This window comes from Solanum dulcamara, chromosome 5 (assembly GCF_947179165.1).
Source record: "Solanum dulcamara chromosome 5, daSolDulc1.2, whole genome shotgun sequence".
In the NCBI taxonomy this organism is placed as follows: domain Eukaryota; kingdom Viridiplantae; phylum Streptophyta; class Magnoliopsida; order Solanales; family Solanaceae; genus Solanum; species Solanum dulcamara.
The window spans coordinates 64,698,017-64,722,106 of NC_077241.1; the positions used below are offsets into that span (position 1 = coordinate 64,698,017).

Here is a 24,090-nt window from a genome sequence, read left to right on the forward strand (position 1 = left end):
TCTCAAGTACATATTTTAGCTCTTCACGCCCTCGGCATTGCTGTTGAGACTGAGGATTCTCTTTGAGAAGAAAGACAAAATGGAGGAAGAGAAGCTAGAAAACCCTTTGAAGAGAAACTTTGAAGATTTTAGTAGTGAAGCTGAACAGATGGATGTAGAGAAGAAGAAGAAGAAGACAGAGGAGTTTATACCCAGAGAGTAAGCAAAACTATTGGGTTCTTAATTTCTTTATTTTATGCTAAAACAAGTAGTTGAAGTTTGATGAAATTGCATGTTTTTTATTTTTATTTTCAGGTACCAGTTGAAGGTGTTTAAAGTGGCTATGAGGAGGAACACCATTGCTGTGCTGGATACAGGGGCTGGGAAGACTAATATAGCAGTGATGATGATTAGAGAAATTGGGAAAACACTGAGGAATGTTGATGAGAAGAAGTTGATTGTGTTCTTGGCTCCCACTGTTCATCTTGTTCATCAGGCATGTATCTTTTCTTTTTCTTTTCAGAATTTTGGTTGAATAAGAGAATGTGTTTCAGAAACTCTTGATTATGAAGGATTGGTGTATGAACTGGCTGCCCTTTTCCTCCTTTATGTTATAAAAGCACTACATTTCTCAAAAAAGATAAGAAAAGAAGTCCCATTAAGCTCGACCAACTTACTATTCTCCTTCTATATGACATACTTCCTTAGTCTTGATGGTTTCAAAAAACATATATAAATCAGTACCTAAAAATAATCTAGTCAAAGGGAGTAAACTAGACTAGTGGTGGAACCAAAATTTTCACTAAGGGGAAGAAGTAAACACACTAAGCCCCGCTGGGAGTTTAACACCTACTATATATACATAAAAAAGCAATTTTAATTATGTAAAATTGGTGTAATTTTCTGCTAAGGGGTTTCAGATGAACCCCTTGGCCATACCTGGCTCCCCCCCTAACTGTACTAGGTAAAGTTTTGTTGTTGTTTTTTCAAGCATATATCTGATCAAGCAATACTAAAATCTTTTCCTTTTCGCCAAACAATACTCAATCTCGTAGGTGGTTTTTTAAGGCATTGCTTTCACTTACACTGTACAGTTAATGTGCATTTCTTGTCTAGACAGTCTCTGTTGTTTTTGGATAAAGTTTCTTTTTTTACTTCTATTTTTAATAGTTGTTACTTTGATTTCTGCCTAGAATCATCAAAAAGTGGGTTACATGTATTCCTAGTTCCTACATACTTATACAATAGAAGTCTAGAATCATCAAAAAGTGGGATACATGTATTCCTACTTCCTACAGTCTTTTTCAGAATTTTTTTGAGGTGACACACCCAATCATGAAGCAGTGGGATACATGCATTCCTAGTTCCTACAGACTTATACAATCGAATCTCTAAAAGACATGAAAGGAGAGAAAAAGAAAATAGCAATCAAATTTGTCTTCCAAGGAAAAGTATTTGATTCCGAACAATGCCAAGATGTTACTGTAGGTTACCCTAATTTCTCTGACCCATACCCAGTTTTCCAGCAAGCTTGGAACAAGCAATTCATTTGCTTCTAATTCAAGAACTCAAAACTTTTAGAGCTTCAATTGTGCTGTATTCATTAAACTCCTTAAACAGCATGCTTTCCCCCAAAATTAGAATTGTTAGAGGGGTTTTGAGCACTAAATGATTTGCATCAACTTAAAGGTTGAGTTTGAGCTGTATCAGTTTGCTACTTTGGAATGTGTTCAATTGTTGATGATGCTAGTCCTTATTTATTTACAACATTATTGCAGCAATATGAGGTTATACAACATCATACACACCTTGCTGTTCAAGAATACTATGGGGCCAAAGGAGTTGATGAATGGAATGCAGAATCCTGGAAAAAAGAAACTGATGATAATGATGTAAGTGGTTCCCTTTTCTTGGTTTTCTGTACTAAAGGTGTTTGTGCTGAAATAATTGTGTGATAATCGATATGTGCCAAGCAAAGTTTACTTTTACGATCTCAAGATGACTAGCTCAACTGTGGTTCTGTAGTCAAGATATCATCATTTGATAAATAGTCATATGTAAGAATCAAAGGGCTTCCCTTGATCATTGAAGTAAATCTCTTAAATAGGTCAAGTTACACTATGCATAAAGCTTCGTATTCTTGATTCACATATTTATATGTAAAAGTTATTTATTGTCCTTATTGAGGTTATGGGCACTGCACTAACATGTTGATGAGTGATGAAAAAAATTGTCAAATAATCAGCCTTTTGATTTTATGATTGTAGTGCTTAAATTTCTTATGCATTTATGCATTTATGCTTTTACTGAGCCGAGGGTCTCTAGGAAACAGCCGTCCTACCTTGGTAGGAGTAAGGTCTGCGTACATTCTACCCTCCCCAGACCCCATGTTGTGGGATTTCACTGGGTTGTTGTTGTTGTTGTTGTTGTAGTGCTTAAATTTCTTGGTCTAAACAAGAACATATTTAAAGTCGAACACTTTGTGCCTAGCATGCCGCTTTTTGGTTGTAGGTTCTGATGTCTATGATTAGTATTTTAAATGTAGTGCCACTCTCAATGTTCTCTGCATGTTATTTGTCATCTTAGTCTGATGGAAAGCCTATTTAAGCCAAATTCGCTAGTCAGGTCTGAGCCCCATAAAATTTCCAGACTAGTCTGACCAATTTCTCTGCAGATCACATGAAAAAAATGTTTGCGTGATCTACCTTGGTTACCAGAAATTAGATATTTGTTTAGTAGTCAATTGTAGTTAGCAAAAATGTGCATGCATTATTGTACGAGATTATTCAATCCTTCTGTTTCCTCTCATTTAGATTATTTGTGAGTCTGGCACACATTCCTTCTCTTATTATCCATAAAAGCGACTTTGGAGGGCTCTTAAGTGGGTTAGGTTACAATAAAACAAGATTTTTATGTGCTTGGAGGAGATACATTTGGGGTGAGGGTGATCCTATTTCTAAGTCTACATCCAACTAGAAATTTGTAGACTCTATCAGATTCAACATTGGACTCGATCAGACTACTTTGACTTGAAACCTCTGCGATCCTTTTGTTTATGTTGACTTCTTCTTGAGCAAGGCTACCACATGCTTTTTAAAGTAATTTATGGATGGGCTTTAAATATTAATTGGTGTGCAATTGCTATAGGTTTTGGTTATGACACCCCAAATTTTCTTGGATGCACTGAGAAAGGGTTACATAAAATTTGATAGAGTGTGCTTTCTGATACTAGACGAGTGCCATCGTGCCAGTGGTAACCATCCCTATGCTAGGATTATGAAGGTAAGCCTCACTTCTTTCATGTGACTTTTCCTTATGTCCATACTTAAACTTTTCTCATCTTCTCGTTATCCTTTTGAACATGCTCCCCGTGCACTTTCTATAATCAACCAAGGAATTCTATCATCTATCCAGAAAAAGATCAAAGGTTTTTGGGATGACTGCTTCCCCTGTGATTAGAAAAGGTAACTTTTGGCCTTCCTCGTGCTCTGCCTACTTCTCTTTGCCCAAATCACTCACACATCAATAAATAAATAATTAAAACATGGATAAAGGTGTTTCAAGGCAAAAGAAATTCTATAATGCTTATGATGAAAAGGGTACAGTAACCCCCCCTCCCCCCAATGTTTTCTTCTTTCCTGTGATCTAGGCTTGTGGAATTCAATGTTTTCTTTAATTATCAATGTGTCACATGATGACTCGAGTGACAAATATTATGTTTCTGGTGACTTGTGCTATCTGAAAAGATATAGAAGAGATCTTTGTTCTTCCTTTGCACACCATTTTCTAGTTTGATACAATTTTTGTTACATGTATCTCAATGTAAATGTTGCAGAAGTGAAATTAGATGCTTGAAATCCCTGTTTTTTTTTTGGTCCAAGTGCAGCACGTGGAAGAGTTTTGCTGTTCTTAACCACTCCTTACATACCATAGCTCTTGCTACTTTGCTGTCTATTCGCTCTTCAGTTTCCCATTATTTTTTGCGTCTTTACTGTATCTTTTATTATAGAAGAATTTGTTGCCTTCCCCCCTGCCATCTGTTGATCATATTCTTGTTTAACTAATTGGCTATATTTATTCTCTTATTTTATTTTTTCTTTCATGAAACATTAAAAGAAAATTGCCTACTGAAAATATACACATGTCTTCACGTGTGCATACTATGTAATCAGTTCTCAATCTTATTGAGGACCTGACCGAAGATCTTGTTGTTGGTTGCTTCTGTTTGTTATATTTTTATTAAATTGAAAAATTCTTATTATTAAAGCTAATAAAAGAAACCCTCGAATCACTCGGTATATATACCAGAGTCTTTGACTGCCACTTAGATATTCTCTGCGCTTTCTTGAGCCACATTTTCATCAAATTTTGTGAGGTTCTTCAGGATGTATTCCTCTTTAAAGGATTGGACTCCTAACATTACGTCCAAAGCCTGTGATGAGTGTGTATAAAAGGTCTTATTTACTTACATGGATTGATGGGATATATTTGCTTCATAAATATATGATTGTTGTAGTTTGTCTAATTTACTTATCCTTGATTCCATTTATCGAAGTTTATGATTTGCCTGCATGATACCTGTAATTTCTTTTTGTGTGTGGATAAACTAATATAAACATGTAAAGAAATATGCTAAACCGGTGTGTCATATATAATAATAAAGGACACGATGTAAAATATCTTATGCCATACCATAGTTTAGCTAGTAGTAAAATAATTTGTGAAGTAGGTAATGTCACATGCTAATTCCTAGTTCCTACATGATATGTCATTTGTAACAAGTGCACAAGTATAATTTTGCAATCATTTAACTTTTCACAGTAAATATTATAAGAATGAAAATAGAATAGTGACATCAGACATCAAGACTCGTGGGGATGTCACTTTGATTTAGTGAATTTGGTGAGAAGTACGATACCCCTCGAAAAAAGTTGCATCTGCTAAGACAGTATTTATGTGTAGTAGGATCATAATAGTTGTAACCCTTTTGGTACGAGAGTACCCAAAAAGATATATTTGATGGTCTTTGTTGAAGTTTGTCATTTCTGGGGGCGAGATCTTGGACATATTAAGTATACCCAAACACGCATGGGGGTAGAGAAAACAGAGGTTGATCCGGATTAAATATAGAGTAAGGACTCTTGCGTTAATAGAAGAAGACATGTGATTGATTAGTTAACAAACTGTGAGAATTACATCACGCCAAATGCGAAGCACAAATGAGTGTTAATCATTAATGTTCGAGCAGTCTCGATCACATTCCTATTTTATGTTCAGTAACTCCATGTTGGTGAGAAGTATATGCACAAGATGACATATATAGAATATCTTGTGAAGGCATAACGGAAGAGATAGGTGAAGAAAAATATTCTTGTGGATTGTCACTGATTAATTTCGTTATAGAAACACTAAACTGGTTACGAATTTCAACTCGAAAGACTAAAAAGATAGAAAACAACTCAGTTTTTTTTTTTTTGATAACCGTGGTGTTCGCTCCAGTTTGCGTGCACCTAGTACACTAAGAATATTCGTCATCAAAAGTGACAATACTGAAAATCTGAAGTAGACTGACATGACTTGGATCCCATATATCTGAATGGACAATAATAGAGAGACAACCCTATTGTTAATTTATTTCAGAAAGTTGTTGAGTGTGTTTCCCAAGCTGACATGATTTATACTCTAAAGAAGACAAATGAGAAGGAAAGTTGGATGTCCTAAACAACTGTGATGAATATCAGGAGAGGCAACATAAGTAAAAGCAATAGGTGTGTTCTGATTGGATAATTGGTACAAGCTGCGTGACTTATGCCTTGTTGCAATCATCTGTCCCGCACTCCTGGTCCTACACAATAATAGAGTAATCCAGAAAAGTAACAGAATAATTAAGGTTTTTGGTTAGTTTAACATGGTTATAAGATTATGTGGACATTCTATCACAAAAGAACTGAGGTTAAAGACAATGAATGATAAGGGCGGGATTCATTTATAACTTTTACTATTGTTTTGGATACATTAGTTAGGGTGTCAGTAGAAAAGACTGTAGAAGGTTTAATAGCATGAAAAAGATTTCAGTTACTAAAAATGTGATTAGAAGCACCAGAATCAAGAATCCAACTACCAACAGAAGAAGACTGTGTGATAGGAAAACGAGTTACCAGGTTAGGCTGTGCAAGTTGTAGATTAGGATGATAACTGTTGCTTTGCAATCTGATACCCAAGATAGTCTGCATCACCAACTCTCGCCTGGATAATAGAATGAGGTATTTGGTTCTTTGCATCTGGTGAAGGTAGAATTTTAGCTCCATAGGTCTGAACCACCATATTCTTTTGTTTTTTTGATAGGAATAAGAAGAAGCTCTTTTTGGAAAAGAAACAACCCTTCTCTTTTAAAAACATGGAATAGAAAAAGGGAACTTTTGGACAAGTTTTTTTTTTTTTTGATAAAGTAAGTGATGGTATAAATGGCATCAAGAAGATGCAAGTTAGATAGTTACAAAAGTAGTGAGATTGTAAGCTCATTTACAAGTGTCTTATGTAATGACTAAAGAGCTTACAAAGTCCAAAAGGTTGACATTAGAGTTTAAGGGGGCTAACCTATCCCAACTATATAAAGTTAAAAGACAATTGGTCTTAAGCTATTGGACAAGATAGTTTTCTTAAGAGTAGATACTCAAATCCTCATCTTTGATACCATGTAAAGAAAAGTGAAGGAGAAGTTTTGGGGAATGAATTGCTTATTTTTCCCTCAAGCATGTTGGAGTTTGAATGTTGTTTACAATTAATCTTGAAATGTAAAGGAAACAACAACAACAACAACAACATACCTAGTGAAATACCACTAGTGGGGTCTGGGGAGGATAAAGTGTACGCAGAACTTACCACTACCTCATGGAGGTAGAGAGACTGTTTCTGAAAGACCCTCGGCTCAAATGTATCAGCTCCAAGCGAGACGATGAAATGTAAAGGAGAGTAATTCCTAAATGTTTAGAAGGTGGAAGTGGATGGAGAAGGGATTAGTGGTCTAGCATTTTCGAGTAATGTGTGATAATACACAATGAATTTTTGATCTTTGGCATTTCTTAAATGGATTTTGGTTTATCGAATCAGGTTGGACTAGTGCATTGGTTGGGAATTGATTTTGGGCTGGTTAACCCAGAAGAAGGTTTGGACCAGGCATCCCTGGGCTGAGCTAGTCTAATCCCCTTAAGTATGGGATTGGGTTGGTTCTGGTATTTGGTCCGGGTTAATCGTAGGAAGATCCATCCAATTGACATGTTTGACAACGACCATAAATGTACTATACTCCTTTATCCAAAGTTAGTTTAATTGAAATAGAAATAGATAGAGTGACAAAATGATTTGGTGAAATCGGGTGGAATTTGTTTGAAGTTCCAGGCAGACCGGATCATATATATAAATATATAAAACGGGTGGAATTTGTTTGAATTTCAAGGCATACCGGATCATATATACACACATACACACACAAACACACTTGATAAGGTAAATAATTTTATCAAAAATGGGGAACCCTTTGTACAAGCCATATACGAAAAAAACAGAGCCCACAACATATGTTCTCAACAAAAGAGATCCAATCCTCTATACATAAGGGGACCTCGAAAGTACACCAAAAAGCAATTAAAGGCAAAATACTACTATGCAATTTTACAAAATCTTGTTCCACCCCATCAAACACTCTCTTATTTCTCTCATTCCAAATGACCCACATGATATCTAAGTGGGCAACACTCTTAAGCCTTTGTGCTTCTCTTTACCTTCCTATGAGTCCAACTTTGCAAAGCCTCCTTTATCGAGCCCGGCATCACTTATTGCATGTGAAACATCTTAAGCCTTTGTGCTTCTCTTTACCTTCCTATGAGTCCAACTTTGCAAAGCCTCCTTTATCGAGCCCGGCATCACTTATTGTATGTGAAACAAATTGAGGGCCACCCTCCATAACCGAGAAGCCACCTTACCTTGCAAAAGAAGATGATCAATATTCTCACCTGCATGCTTACACATAAAACACCTTTCTGCTGTTAAGATCGCACCCGTAGCCGCCAACCAAACAAAGAAACACACCTTCCTTGGTTGTCTAGGAATCCATATAGGCATGGTGGAAAGTACATGCCTCTCACTAGTAGCTTATTATAAAAAGTAACCTTGAATAATGCATCACCACCTCTTCTGCCATTTCCCCACTCCCGACAACCCAATTTCTAATGGCCTTCGGTGAACCTACCCATTTAACGAAAGACCAAACTAGACAAGATTTCAAAAATCCTTTCTCGTCGAAGTATGTTCCTATGATAGGAAGAAGGGCTTCTCTCGATGACGACTTCTTTTGGCATCTTCCTCCTAAGTCCAAAGTTGGCCAAGCTAAAGCTACCTTGAAAGACGTGTTCTCCCTCTTCCTTGTCTAGAGAGAAGCTTAACATACTTTTCTTACTATAAAACTAAAGCTACAAAAGACAAAATTGAAATATTGAAAATCATCGAATTATGGTAGCTTGGAAAAGAGGAAAACAATTTTACTTAACCAAATATTAGAGTTGGACAATGTTCTGGAGCAAAGAAGTCTTTATGATGAAGAGTTACCTTTGAAGGTCAGCTTGGTCAGGGAGATAGATGAGGCTATTCAGAATGAGGAGATATCCTATCTAGAATTCAATGGCTAAAATAAGGAGATAAAGACACATTTTTTTCCAAAGAATGTCTAATGCTCATAGAAGGTCCAACACAATTGATAAGTTGGATATCAATGGAGAAGTAAAAGAGGATCCAAGAGTCATCTCCCTTTTAGGGGGGGGAGATATCCTTTTGCCTGAATGTATACACTTAATTAGAATAATGGAGGCAACTTGAATTCACTTATGATGAGTGTCCTAAGAATATTATGGATAAGACATTATCGATGTGGAGACTTTTTAAATATCAAGAGGTGCTCAATTGCATTAAGTTATGTGCAATTGACAATGCCCCGAGGCAAAATGATTCAATCCACTCTTATTGGTATATTCTTAAGTAGGATATAATGCAAACTTAAGATAATTTCCACTTGCAGGAGTATTTTGAAAAAACATCCCATGCAACTTAATTGCTTCAATTCCAAAGGGAAATGGAGCAACAATACTTGGAGATTTTAGACCTATCTGCTCGATAGGTTGTGTATAAGATCATCTCCAAGCTACTTACTGACCGAGTGAAACAGGTTGTGCAATAAATTGGATGAAGGCTATCAAATGACATTCATCATAGGCAGACAAATCATGGATGCAACTTTTATAGCAAATGAGTATTAGATACTAGACAAAAGGGGAAAACATTAGGGATTTTATGCAAATTGGATATTGAAAAAGGCTAATGATTATGTTAATTGAGATTTCTTGCTTTAGATTCTAAAGGATATGGATCAAATGGATATCCTTTTGCTTCAACACTGAGAGATTTTCTATTATGACATATGGTATCCCAATTTTTTTTCTTTCTCAACGGGGACTTCGACGGGGTGACCTCTTGTCACCTTTTCTTTTCATCATTTGCTATGGAGGGTCTTAACAAATGATTAGTTTGGATTAAAAAATGATTAGTTTGGATAAGCAAAATGACTAGGCAAAGGGACCTAAAGTTTCAAATAACATAGGTAACAAGAAAATCTCCCATCTTTTATAGGTTATGACACTGAATTTTTGTAAAGCTAATGTGGAGCAACTCAGATATCTAAGACTCATTCTTATAGCTTTTGAGGCAGTTTCTAGACTACATGTAAATGGGCATAATAGTCTTATCTTTTCGGTCAATAATGTCACTGAAGTTCAAATTTTAGTAGGGATTCTATAATGTGAAGTGGGTTCTTTTGGGAGGATTGGGTGAGGTTGTGAGAGGTATACCACCCACCGATAAGCTATTTGTAGGATGAGATCTCAATGGACACATTGGGACAACCTATAGGGGCTCTGACGATGTGCATTGGAGGATTTGGTTTGGGGGGATTGATACGAAGGAGGAGTTTCACTTTTGGATTTTGCAAAAGCTTTTGAGTTGGTAATTGCAAATTCGAGTTTTCTGAAGAAGAGAATCACTTGGTTACCTTTTTTTGCGCAGTGGCTAGGACTCAGATTGATTACTTACTTTTTAGGAAGGGTTATACAGGCCTCTGCAAGGATTGCAATGTTATTTGGGTCGAGAATCTTACAACTCAACATAAGTTCTTGCTGATGGATTTAAAGATTAAGATGAAGAGAAAAAACCGGACTTTTTATGATCGGCCAAGGATCAAATAGGATAACGTGAATCCTGTTAGAGCTTAGGTTATGGAGGAGAAATTGGTGATGATAGGGGCTTGGGGGATCATTGGGGATGCGACCATTATATGGGATAGTATTGTCAGTTACATAAGGGAGGCTGACTAGGGTTGTTGAATGTCATTTTTAGGACAACAAAGATGCCCGAAGAATGGAGGAAGAGTACAATGATTTCGTTGTACAAGAATAAAGGTGATATAAAAAAATTGCAACTATAGGGGTATCAAGCTGATGAGCCACATTGTGAAAGTGTAGGAGAGGGTGTTGGCGATGAGGTTGAGAAGGGAAGTGTATTTTAGGGTATCAATTAGGATTCATGCCGGGGAGATCTACCACAAAAGCTATTTGCTTTGTGAGGAGATAAATAGAGTAGTATAGGGAGTGGAAAAGGGATTTACGTATGTTGTTCGCCGACTTAGAGAAGGCTTATGACAAAGTCACAAAGGAGGTTTTTTGGAGATGCTTCGAGGCTAGTGGTGTACCTTTGGCTTACTAGGTCGATTGAGGACATGTACAATGGTGACAAGACCTGGGTAAGGATATTGGGAGGAAACTTGAAGCACTTTCTAGTAATGATAGGGTTGCATGGTTGCACCAGAGATCATTGCTTAGCTCGTTTCTTTTCACCCTGGTTATGGATGAACTGACACGACGTATCCAAGGTGAGGTTCCATGGTGTGTGTTATTCGCAGATGATATAGTACTGATGGATGACACTCGTGTCGGAGTTAACAATAGGCTGGAGGTTTGGAGACAAACTTTATAGTCTAAAGGGTTCAGGCCTGCAAGACCAAAACCAAGACCAAGATTGAATACTTAAGTGTAAGTTTAGTGAAGCTATACATGAGGTTGGCGTGGACGTGAGAATGCTTAGGTCATCCCCAATAGAAGATGTTTCAAGTATCTGTGGTCTTTAGTTCGAGGTAATGAAGAGATCGACGATGACTTCACACATCGTATCGGTGCGGGATGGGCAAAATGAAGGCTTGCCCTTGGAGTCTTGTATGATAAGAAGGTACCGCCAAAACTTAAAGGTAAGTTTCACAAAGTAGTGGTTAGACCAACTATGTTTTATGAGACAGAGTGTTGGTTGGTAAATAACTCACACATTCAGAAGATGAAAGTTGCGGAGATGAGAATGTTGAGGTAAATGTGTGGGCATACTAGTAGAGATGGAAATTATTAATGAGGATATCAGTGAGAAGGTAAGAGTGGTCTCCGTGGTGGATAAGATGAGGGAAGCAAGACTGAGATGGTTTGAGCATGTAAAGAGAAGATGTTTAGATGCCTCATTGAGGAGGTGTGAGAGGTTGTCAATGGTGAGCATCAGGAGAGGTAGAGGCAAGCCGAAGAAGTATTAAGGAGGTTATTAGACAAGATATGGCGCATCTTGAGCTTACCGAGGATATGACCTTAGATAGGAGGGTCTAGAGGTCATGGATTAGGGTAGAAGGTTAGTTGGTAGTTGAACATTCTCTCGCTTTCCTGCGGGATAGGATTGATGGTCGTACTTAGACCTTTTTTCTTACCAATGGTATTAGCACTATTCTCGTAGTTTCTTGTTCTTCGATTTCAATTATAACCTGTGTTTTTTGTGCTTTGGTTATCACATTATTTTGTTGTCTTTACTGCTCTTAGTGTATGTTGTGCACTGCTCCCATTTCACATTGTTTCGTTGTGGTTATTGCTGTCATTTCTGTATTCCTTTTTCAAATTGCTTGGAAACGCTTTATTTTAATTTTAAGTTGAGGGTCTATCGAAAAAGCTTCTCTATCTCTACGAAGTAAGGGTAAGGTCGGTGTACACTCTACCCTCTACAGACTCCACTTGTGGATTACACTGGGTATGTTGTTGTTGTAGTTAGAAGAACAAGGATGTATACTTTGCTTGTTTTGAACTTGTAAATATGACTTCTGTGCTGGAGATTTATGTATTTAATTTGTTTATGAGTTTCTTATACTCATTTTAGAGTTTCTGTATTGACTTTTTTCTTTCTCAACATATTTTTTCTACTCACCGTCTTTTCAGTTGGACTATGCCTAAGCTTTGGTTAGTCATCCTTCCAATTTTTGATATGGATATATGCTAATACTTTTGATTTCAGTTGTCTTAGTTTATTGGAATGTAATATATATGGGTTTAGATCTTTTGTGGATTTACTTAGTATACCCTCTCGATCAGGTGTTTCATCTTCAACAGATTGCGAGGAGCAAATATCAGAACTTGAAAGTCTTCTTGATTCCCAGGTAATCTTCTGGCAAATCCTGTCACTTTATTGCAGGTGGTGACTGGTTTTCTTAACCCTAGTTAGAGTAATGGTTCCTAATGCATCAGTATATGGTTTCTTCTTGTATAGATATATACACTCGAGAACAGGGTGGAGCTGGATGAATTTGTTCCCTCCGCAAAGGAGACTTGTAAATTCTATGATCCAATAGTGTCTTCCAATACAGAATTAAAGGCAAAATTGGAATTTTCATGGTCAAAGGTAAATGCCCATATGCAGATATCCTGTCAAATAGGACAGTGTAGGATATTACTGTTAAATAACTGATATGGCCCTTACATTTTAATCTGCTGTCTCCATTTAGTTCTTGATTCTTATTTTTTTCTTTCATATCCCCAATTCTTTAGATTTTGAAATCAAGGACGACCTCTTCTCATTGTTCACTATGAACAAAATATTATTTTGAGGGAGAAATGACCGTTTTGAATTGTGAGAAATGACAGAAACGGGAAAGAAAAATTGAGAGAATGCGTAAAGACAATTCTCTTATACCTAAAAGCATTTATGCACATTTTACAATATATACATCCAATAGGAGACTTCACATGCTATTCCTATGTACATTCTTAATAGCTAACTGCTCTTCTCAAAGTTAGTGCTTGTAGATTGTATGTACCTAACTTGTTATATATATATATATATATTCAGCCGCAAAGAAACACAAAGTATATGGTAAAATCTTTGCTTCTAAAATTTTCTTCTATTAAAAGATAAGGAAAGTAAACGTGGAAAAAACAAACAAAAAAAAAGAAAAAGTATAAACTTGACTCAGGTTGGTGAATTGCAAAAATAATTTTTTTTTTGGTGAATTGCATTTCAGTTATGTATTTAACTTTAGTTATCTTTTTTCCTTTATCTTTTAGGTTTAGAGCAATAAATTGACGGTGGATAGAAAAGTATGATTAACATAAAATTTGAAAAAGGGGACATTAAGGAACTTCAAATGCTGTTGACAAATAAAAATGAAATAGAAAACATATAACTCAAAGATAACAGAAACTCAAAATTTGATGTGAAATAGAATACTCATCGGATGCTTTTTGAGAAGTTCTCATCATATCTAGAAAATATCTGTTTCTTCAATCTGTATGACTGTATAGTAGTATGGAGACAGATATACATTTTGATGAAACTCTTTTTTTATTGAAACATTTTATCAACAAAGTGATGAGAAAACATTTTCTTTTTCTTCTTTCTTGAATTGAACCTTATTCTACCATAAGAAATTATAAATGACGGAAAACAAATAAATGAGCAACAGTTTGTTGAACCTCAAAAGTTATTTTCTTGAGTTTGTTCATCAATTAATCACCCTTCTATCCATGTTTATTTTCTCTTCATTAATGATCCAGATACTTAATGAACCTTTAAATTGGTATCAACATCATTTTGAAAAATCATGGATATCAAGAAATGGCCTTAAAATACCTGCATTACCTTTGACAAATTCAGTCTTGTTAATAGCTTGTGACATAACTTTTGGTCTGAGAAATATCCTTCTGGATAAACAGACAATTAGCCTGTTTGGATTGACTTATTTTTAAGCAGCTTATAAGTTGAAAACTGCTTATAAGCAGACCAACTTTTTTTTTTTTTTTACTTATAAGCTGTTTTCAACTTATAAACTGCTTAAAATAAGTTCATGCAAATAAACCCAACTATTTATTGGGGCTTATTTTAAGCACAAAATGACTTTAAGTTGGCCAGCCAAACACTCAAAAAAAGCTGAAAACAGCATATAAGCAGCTTATAAGCCAATCCAAACGACCTCGATATAATAATGCTAGTCCTCAACTCAAAAAAATGGATACACACTGCTAGTCTCAAGTTATTTATTAATCTTTCAATTATACAACCACATATAGTATGTTATGCTTATGACCTACAATAATTCATTAGCATTTCTGGACAGTAAAAGGTGAATCCAGTTGACCATAAAATTTAATGAACTGTCAACTTTTTTTTTATAAAAAACTTAATGAACTTCCAACCTAACCGATGCTAGTTCCTACATTTCCTAAAACAATCACTACCAACAAAATTCTTATTAGCAATCTATTGCCCAAACTTTGAGCATTAAGAAAGAACCATTTTTGAGTGTAGAGGCAAGTCTGGAATTTAAAGCCCGTATAAGGTGCACATTCCATAGTTAAATTTTTTTTATGAATAAGTGACAAAAAAGGGCGAAATAAAATAAAAATAACATGTTAATTCATTTATAAAAGTACTGAGCAGTTAGTTATAATAACATACTTAAGAAAAGATAAATATTGACAATCCCTCCTATGCATCTGGTGGTACTGTGCTTGAAAGCAAGATTTGTAGTAGAATATTCAAAACTTTTTAAGCAAGATGGATCCAGTTGTCCCCCTGCCTGTACCCTCCACAACAGAAGTACATAAAAACCTTGATCCTTTTACCTCCTTCTTTGATAAGATCGGGATGAAGAGTAATCTTTTACTGACCTCGAGGATCATGTTAAGCTTAAAACTACTTCAAAAGAAAAGATTACGCAATATAAAATAATTCATGGAGATCTTAGCCTTTGATGAAGATTATGCAAACTTTCATTTTCATCGTTGGTTGTTGCAATATCATGAGTAACACAATCAAGTAAACAACCAAGGAAACACCTACTGAGAATCCCAATTCATGTGACAAATAGGTAAAAGGGAAGTCAAAGCATAGAAATATTCACAAGTTTGAACTTGTAGAGAAATTCACCATCTCTGATCATTATTGTAATATCATGAGTCAACTTTCCTTCTTTACTCCTTCAATAGCACTCTTAAATCAAAATAAATAACCAAAAATAAAGTTGATAAAGCATTAGAAACCTTCCTTCTATAAGCATATGGCTGGAAGTTAGTCAGAAGTCCAAACACACTCAACTTAACCCACCTTTTGAATCCACAAAAATATATTTCTCTAGGAAATTACATGCAATAAATTTATTGAAAATAATTAACCCAAAATGACAATTAATATATCCAAGTTATACATGAAATAGAAGTGAATTCTTATAATATCTTCTTGGATGTACCAAATATCAATATTGTCCGCGACAACGTAAAAATCCATCCAATGCCCCTGAGAATTTCTCGAAAGTATAAAAGTTGTTTCTAATAGAGTATGAAAGTGATTTCCCAGAAATTCTCTTTATACCAAACAATCTTCATGTTCAAAAATGGGGTAGAAAACAGGGGCATCTGTGAGGCCCTAGATTTGCCGTGTGAATTCGGAAACGGGACCTTGAATCCTTCATTAGTATGCTTAGTGCAGTGGTGGAAGAAAGGGAGAGGGGAAGTGAACGGGTAACATTAGAAAGAGAGATAAAAAGGGGAAGAGGTGTATAAACTACTGGTTGCGAAACAGTGTTGTATGCTTTGATGGACCTTATTTTTTTAAAAAAGATAAAGATAAATGTAACTTACGTGCTTAGGATGCGACACGTCACCGGGTATAGGATCCTCTTTTATATATATATAAGATTAGTTCATGACCAACAAGGAACTTTGTGAATATTTTGCAAGTTTGTCATTTGACTTGGCAAACTTAGTGACAGTGTATCGTGACAATAGTTTTTCTTTGGTAAAATGATAGTCAATTTCGATGTGTTTAGTCCTCTTATAAAACACAAGATCTATGCAACATGAAGCCTGACTCAAAACTTCAAGAAAATTTGACCAAAAAAGGAAACACCCAGCTTCTGTCTCAAAGGAAGGACTCACAAGCTGGAACAGAGCTGGAAGAACTGTTGGAACTCGCTGAAAAAATTGCTAGAAACCTTACCGAAAAATTCAAAGTTAATCAGAACTTGAAGAAAATTGTATGGATGAGCTCAGAATCTCCCGATGACCCTGATAGGAAAAAGGATTGATCCAAAAGGTGGCTGGAAACTGGCTCACGCGTCTGGCGCACAGTGTAGATCTCGCCGGAGAAGATTGCTTTTGATGGCCCGTGGGAGCGTGTGCAAGGTTTTCTGTCTGCTGGGTTTTATAGGTTATTGTTGCAGGAGAGTGGGGGATCCCGAGGTGGTGTTGGTTTTTATTCAACACTGACGACACGGAGTTGTCGCAAAACAACTCAAGAAAGTCGCCGGAGTTTGATGCACAACGACTGTCTTGACTAATCTTTTCTTTCGCAGATGTTTCTCACAATCGCTCTGATACCATGTTATGGATCTTTGGCTTAACTCAACCCAAAATCTAGCTCAAGAGGTAAGGATTGCCAAAGACCATATAAAGAGACCAAATTATCCTCATCCTACTTCTGTGGGACTCAACAATAACAAAAAAGCAGGGAGCATTGTGGGCCATTTACTTGACATGTTACGGTGTAAAAGGAAAGACACTGAGAAAAAACCATAAAGTTTTGCGAGTTGGGTTTTTAATTTTTAGGAAGTTGTCTCTAGGTTTTAAATTAACTTCCCTTGATGGGGTCTTATTGCAGACCTACTAGATGGTTTTGAGTGCTTGAAGTTTAACGATTAGGGTCCTCAATATCTTGAAGTTTTCATGTGTTCCTTGCACAGTCCTGTCTATGCTTTCAGTAGATTTTGGTGGTGTTTTCAAAACTTAAATGACATCTTGTTTTGCTGAACTCCAGGAATGTTAAGCTCAGGTCCATAAACTTCAATCTTCTGTTTTACTTTTTCTCTTCTCGTTTACCGGAGTGGATGTAGTGATGCCCTTGCTTATGTACTTAGATATTGGTAAAGATTGCTTGCTTAGGAGTCTTGAATGCTTTTCTGGATGTTGATTATTTAGTACTTGTTGACACAGTTCCCCATATGAATAATATGCTTCTTTGGAATGTGACGTTATAGATTGTTTCTCAAAACTCAAGCCCTTATACTTAATTCACCACATTTTCATGAACAGTTTGATACTGCATTAGCTGACTTGAAACTGTCACTGCCAAGTCAGTACAAAGATACAGATGATATGTATAAGAAGCTTCGGAAGAGATTGTCCAATTCTTATGCAAAGATATTGTGTTGCCTTGAAAATCTAGGCATCATCTGTGCTTATGAGGTAAGATTAAAGTTTCATAACCTGGTATTTGGTTTCATTTCTCGGTAATTATATACTAATTAATTGAAGGGAAGGCGTGCAACTAGCTACACCTATGGTGGGATTACTTTCATCTTCTGTTTCTATTTATTGAAGCATAGAAATTCATGTTACACGCAGATATATATGCATAATTATTCATACCTTTCTGTTAGAGTGAGAGATGCTTAGGCCTCTCGTACGATCAGAAACACTTCATTAGTGAGGGTTTGAATCCAACTAATATTAATTCGTTGACATGGTGCTTCAAATTGCATTATTTACAACTAAAGAATGGGCTGTACTTTTGGTTAGCTGGTTCTATCTGTTTTGAAGCTTGACCTTTCAGATTGGATTGGTCTTTGCCCAACTGATCATCTTCTCTGCCTGACCTAAGCGAGGATGTCCATTTCGTAAAATATGATCTTACTACCTTCTACTTTACTGGACACTGTGAGAAATAGAACATGCATCTATAATCAAGGCTACATAATTTCAATTCTCAATATCTCCATAATTGATTCTAACTATATACACAATATCCTTAACATTCCCCACCTCAAGATGGTGCTTACAAGTCATATGTACCAAGCTTATTACAAATGTAATTAATTCGAGAACCAGTAAGAGATTTGGTGAAAGTATTTGCACACTGATCATTTGACTTCACGAATTTTGTGACAATGTCTCCTGAGAGTATCTTTGCTCTCACAAAGTGACAATCGATCCCTATGCTTCGTTTTGTCATGAAACATGCATCCGATGCAATATGAAGAACAACTTGATTTTCACACACAAGTTCAGTCTCTTTAATTTGTCCAAACTTCAATTCTTTAAGCATTGTTTGATCCAAACTAGTTCGCAAGTTGCCACATCCATCATTCAATTCTTTGTTTCTGCACTGGAACGTGCAACAACATTTTGTTTCTTGTGTTACCAAGACACCAAATTACCTCCAACGAGAATAAAATATCCACAAGTAGACTGCCTATCAAAAGGTGATCCTGTCTAATCTTCATCTGTGTATCCAATAGGTGCTCATGGCTTCGATCCTCAAAAACTAATCCTTTCTCGGGGGATAATTTTATGTATCTAAGAATACTTACTACTGCATCCTAATCCCATCACATTGGAGTTTATAAACTGACTTACAACACTCACTGAAAAAGTAATATCAAGTCAAGTCATTGTAGGTAAATTAACTTACCAACCAAGAGGGGTGACTCCCCCCTCCCATGCATTCTGGTCCATGGGGATAGTAATGGGTCTACAATCTCTCGTTCCTGTCTCTTCAAGAAAGTTTAGAGCGTACTTACGTTATTTTTGATTTGGAGTGATCTCAATGCCAAGGAAATACTCCAATATGCCTAAAACCTTCATTTGGAAGTGCTGATAGAGATGTTGCTTCAACTTAACTATACAAGCCTTATCATTGTCTGTGATATTATCAACATAAACGAGCAAATAGATACACAAATTTGGAGCAGTGTGTCGATAGAATACAAAATGTTGCCTCAGATGGAGTCATGCCAAATTTCTGAATAACCATGGTGAACTTACCAAACCATGCTGAAGGAACCTATTTCGGACTACATAAAGACCAACACAATCATCATACAAGACCACTACAATCAGGTGATTGCTCCATATTTGTCATCCTAAATATTATAGTGGAGAAAAAACATTCTTGAGAATCACATTTCCTAATATGTATATCATCTCTTGTCAAAAGAAGATGTCAGTCCATCGGTTATGGAGTATGCAAGGGGGAGAAATTCTTTGGGTTGGAGGTTTAGGAGGAATCTACAATACTTGGAGGTTAAAGAATTTCAGAGGATTGCTTTACCAACAAAAGTTTTTATGGATACTGTTTATTTATGAAGATGGGGGATTGGAAGAAGTGGCATTTTCTCGGTGAATTCTTATTATGAGAAACTCCTATCTAGGGAGGAATAGACTTTTCCTTTGATATGGAACCCTAGGGTACCCCTAAAAGTTTGGGTCTTTACTTGGTTAGCTGTGAGGGGGTGGGGGTGGGGTGGGGGGAATCTTGACATCGGAGAATCTGAGGAAGAGAAAGATCATGTATGTCAATTGGTGTTTCATGTGTGAAGAATCTGGAGAAGACGTAAACCACCTTTTTTTTACATTGTCGGTTAGTATCTTCTCTGTGGGGTAAAATTCTGAGATGGTTTGGAGTTGAGTGGGTGATGCCGGGCACTGTGAAAGACTCAATGTTAGTTGGGCCCTTAGAAGACCGAAGAGAAGAAGCAGAGAATGGGATGTTGCTCCCTTGGCACTCGTGATTGTATGGAGAGAGAAATAGGGAGCTTTTGAGGGCATAGAGAAAGGTTTTGCTAATTTGAGAAGTTGTCTATTTGCTCTTAATTCTTTTTGATGCAACCATGAGGTTCCCATGGCTTTTGTATAAAGCCATGTTCTGCTGTGAGGTTCTCTACTTTTTCAGTATACCTCTTGTATACAAGCACTTTTTACGCCTTATTAATATGAATAATAGTACTTGATCGAAATAAAGAAAACATTTTCTTGATGCCCAGCTAATAAAAAGGCCAATGACGAACAACCATGGATAAAAAAGGCAGACAAATGCAATTTTAGCCACAGTAAGGAATATATCGCTGTAATCACGCCAAAAAGTTTGAGTATAACCCTTGGCCACTAGACGTGCCTAAGTCAATCAATTTCACCATCCGGCCAACTTTGACTGCATACACCCACTAACAGCAAATAGACCTTACGGAAGGAGCAAATTAGTATAAAGGTTTGAGATATAGAAGAGAAAAGATACTTTTATTCACATACAACATGCTCTTTAAATAGAGCAGATATGGAATTGAAAAAATACCTATCTGATAAGGTACTAACCAACAGAAACCTAGAATATAGGAAACTATTCAAGTCCTAAATAGTACAGATGACTAACTACGTATATCATCAGATAGCTGAAATATAGAAAACTAATAACAGACTCCTAAATTGAAGGGTAACATTTATTATTTGTTAATACGCCCCCGCAAGTTGGGGTTGAGGGGAACAAGAACCAACTTGTGAGAATGGCGTTGAAAAGTTGTACGTGGAAGAGACTTGGTGATGACGTCAGCGACTTGATCAATAGAGTGGAGGTGACGAACCTCAAGTGCCTTTTGTTGAACTTGCACACGAGCAAAATGGAAGTCAACGGCTACATGCTTCATCCTACTATAAAAACAGGAATAGCACAAATGTAGGTGGTGCTAACGTTCACAGAAAACAATTGGTGTAGCAAACAGTGACAGGTGAAGCTCCTGGAGCAAATTTGTTAACCAATTGACTTTAGAAATAGCTGCAGCAACAACTTGATACTCGGCTTACGTAGATGAGCGGGAGACAGACTTTTGCTTTTTAGAAGACCAAGAGACGGGTGAGTGACCAAGGTAGACAACATAACCTGTTGTTGATGTTCTGTCTTGAGGATTTCCAGTCCAATCAGAAGTAAACAGCCTGTTGGTTGGTGACTTAGCTGGACCCCCAATGTGCTAGTGTGTTTCAGGTAGTGCAACAAACGTTTGATAGCTTTCCAGTGAGGTGAGACTTTGGGCATCCGATGCAACATGGTGTGTTGCCCCTGAATCGACTGTCCATGGGGCAGATTGCTGCATGCGTTGTCCAGCAAAGTTGGCCTGTGCCTGAAAATGATTATGAGACTGAGAGCGACAAATGCGAGCAGAGTGCACAGGTTGGTCACATAACTAACACACTAAGTTGACTTCTTGCGAATTGGTGCGACGATTGCGCCCTGGCTGAGAACGTTGTTGTTGGTAGTTGTTTGGATACCTATTGTTGTTGGTGGCGCGGGTCCTTGTTTGAGAGCTGGACTTTTGAGCAACAACAACAACAATTATGGTGAATTGAGGCGGAGCGTTGTGTTTGAGGAAAAGCTCATGATCAATAAGCTTTTCAAACAATTCAGCATATGAAATTGGGTTGTCACGTGCTCGAATTGCCGCTGAGATTTCTCGATATTCGGGTCCAAGATCAGTGAAAATCTTGACAAGGAGCTCGGTATTGGGGACAGGAGCTCCTGCAGTCGCAAGCTTATCGCAGAGAGATCGAACTTGGTTGAGATAGTCCGTTACAGGGAGACTCTCTTAGGTGAGATGAACAAGGTGATCTCGCAAGCTGAATATGTGAGTCTACAGCTTGTTGTCATAAGCAGTATGGAGGGAATACCATGCTGCTTTGGCAGTGGTTGCAGCGGTTACAATGGCAGAAAGAGTTGGATTGACTGATGCTAAAATTGCATTTTGGATTAACTGGTCCTGACGAAACCAATTAACATAATCAGGGTTGGCAATTGTCTGGTTATTGTTTTTGGTGGCCTTGACAGGAGCAGGCATAGTCCCATCTAGATGTCCATAAAGATTGTGTCCTCTGATGAGCATGGACACTTGTGCCTTCCACAGTGAGAAGTTATGGCTGCCAGAAAGTCTAATCAGAAACTGGTTAACCGAGTTGAATGGAAAAATGGTGGTAGTGTTGGCTGCATCGGAATTGGTAGCCGAGGATGCCATTGGTGGTGGGTGGGTAATACGAAACTTAGTACTCTGTGAGGAGAAAAAAAGCTCTTGATACCTAAAGGTTTGAGATATAGAAGAGAAAAAATACTTTTATTCACGTACGACATGCCTTTTAATTAGAGCAGATACAGAACTGAAAAATACTGATCTGATAAGGTACGAACCAACAGAAGCCCAGAATACAGGAAACTATTAAAGTTCTAAATAGTGCAGATGACTAACTACGTATATCATCAGATAGCTGAAATATAGAAAACTAATAGCAGACTCCTAAACTGAAGGATAACATTTATTATCTGTTAATAATTAGTAGATTTTTTGAGGGATTTATTGTTTGAATTTTGGTGTAACCATGTGAATATAAAAGGAGTAGGTAGCTTTATATATTCTGAGGTCCTTCGAACCATAGCCACCTGTGCATATATGCACACTAGCTTAGTGCTCATTTTTGACTAAATTTTACTTATTCAAAAAGAAAGAATTCCTTTTTATGGCTAAACGCGTAATTTTTATTTCAAAAGGAAAGAAGGATTTTTTTTTCTTTCAAATTGTGCTCGATTGCCCTTTTTACATCTTTTCTTTTTTGCGTGAAAATCACTTTATTCCTGTAAGTCAGTGGGGTATAGTTGCTGCAAAGAGTTAATTCATGGAATCCCAGCTCAAAATCTTCCTTTGATTTACTAATTAAAAAAACAGAAGCTGGTGCTTTTGATTTTTTCATCTTGACTTATATCAATGAGCATCCTTGTTCTCTTACCATCATTTATCACTAATAAAATATCCTCTTCTGTCCAAAAGCAGAAGTGGAGTTCTCTTCATAGAAAGTTTAGGAAACCTATTGGACACTTTATCTTCCAAAGTAGCAAATCAAAGTAAGTAATTAGGAAAGCCTAAAAGAATTAAGTCTTCAAAAAGCCATATGGAAGGTGTTCTTTTTCTCTGATTAATGTACTTGAAATCTTTTTCACTGTTGCACGAATGTGCTTCCTTGGCCTCTATTCAAACTCAGTATCCCTGCGTTTTATGGCTACCTATGGAATATTTAATTGGTTCTAAGCTTGGGTCTATTCTGGTCTATCAGAACATTATATTCTAAGCTGTGGGTATCTCTACCAGTTTCTATGTTTTCTTCAAGAGTTCTGCATCTCATGTCTGTCACTCTTTTTAGATCTATCTAATATTATGTTGGAATTTCTTAATTCTGTCTGTTTCCCCCCCTCATATTATAGGCTGTTAAAATCTGCTTGGAAAATGTGCCTAATGACAAAGATGAAAATGAGATTCTTAGGAAAAGTTCTCTACAACATAGATATTTTTTGGAGGAGGCATTGTCAATTGTCCAGGAATCAATGCCACAAGGTACCTGAGTTCGTTCTATCTATTGCTTATGTAGATATGTGGCCATTGCTGACCTGTTTGTTGTTATATTTATCAATTTTATTTCGATTTGTGTTCTTCAATTGCAAACCCGCATATTTGATCATCTGGCTAACAGATCTTGAGTTACCATTCTTTTTGGTGTAAGGTTTGTCGCGGTGAGTGAGGGGTTGCCATACTTCTCGTCAAGCGTTGGCTAGTTTTCCTTACCAGTTGTATTATTATTATTATTCTATTATCTCTGCAGTTTTATCACCACTTGTTGTTTCCTTTTGCTTCGGTTTTATCATATTATTGCTGTTGTCATTGTTCTTTTCTCTATTGTTTTCAACATGGCTTATTTACTACTGTATATCTTTTTCAAACCTGCTTTGAATTGTTTTACTTGAGCCGTGGGTCTTTTGGAAACAACCTCTCTACCTTCACAAGGTAGGGATAAGGCCTGCGTACACACCTTCCCTAGACCCCACTTATGGGATTACACTTGATTTGTTGTTGTTGTTGTA

General features: G+C 36.7%; 1 protein-coding gene across 1 annotated transcript in view; it reads left to right on the forward strand.

The window, feature by feature from the left end:
* LOC129889352 (endoribonuclease Dicer homolog 3a) overlaps positions 1-24,090 on the forward strand; it is a 43,714-nt gene continuing 19,624 nt past the window's right edge. Inside the window, exons 1-9 of the mRNA XM_055964623.1 lie at positions 1-198; positions 295-475; positions 1,758-1,871; positions 3,127-3,261; positions 3,374-3,443; positions 12,471-12,535; positions 12,646-12,777; positions 17,460-17,612; positions 23,437-23,566. Of these exons, the coding sequence (XP_055820598.1) occupies positions 80-198; positions 295-475; positions 1,758-1,871; positions 3,127-3,261; positions 3,374-3,443; positions 12,471-12,535; positions 12,646-12,777; positions 17,460-17,612; positions 23,437-23,566 (1,099 nt within the window). The 5' untranslated portion in view covers positions 1-79. The remainder of the gene's footprint in view (positions 199-294; positions 476-1,757; positions 1,872-3,126; positions 3,262-3,373; positions 3,444-12,470; positions 12,536-12,645; positions 12,778-17,459; positions 17,613-23,436; positions 23,567-24,090) is intronic.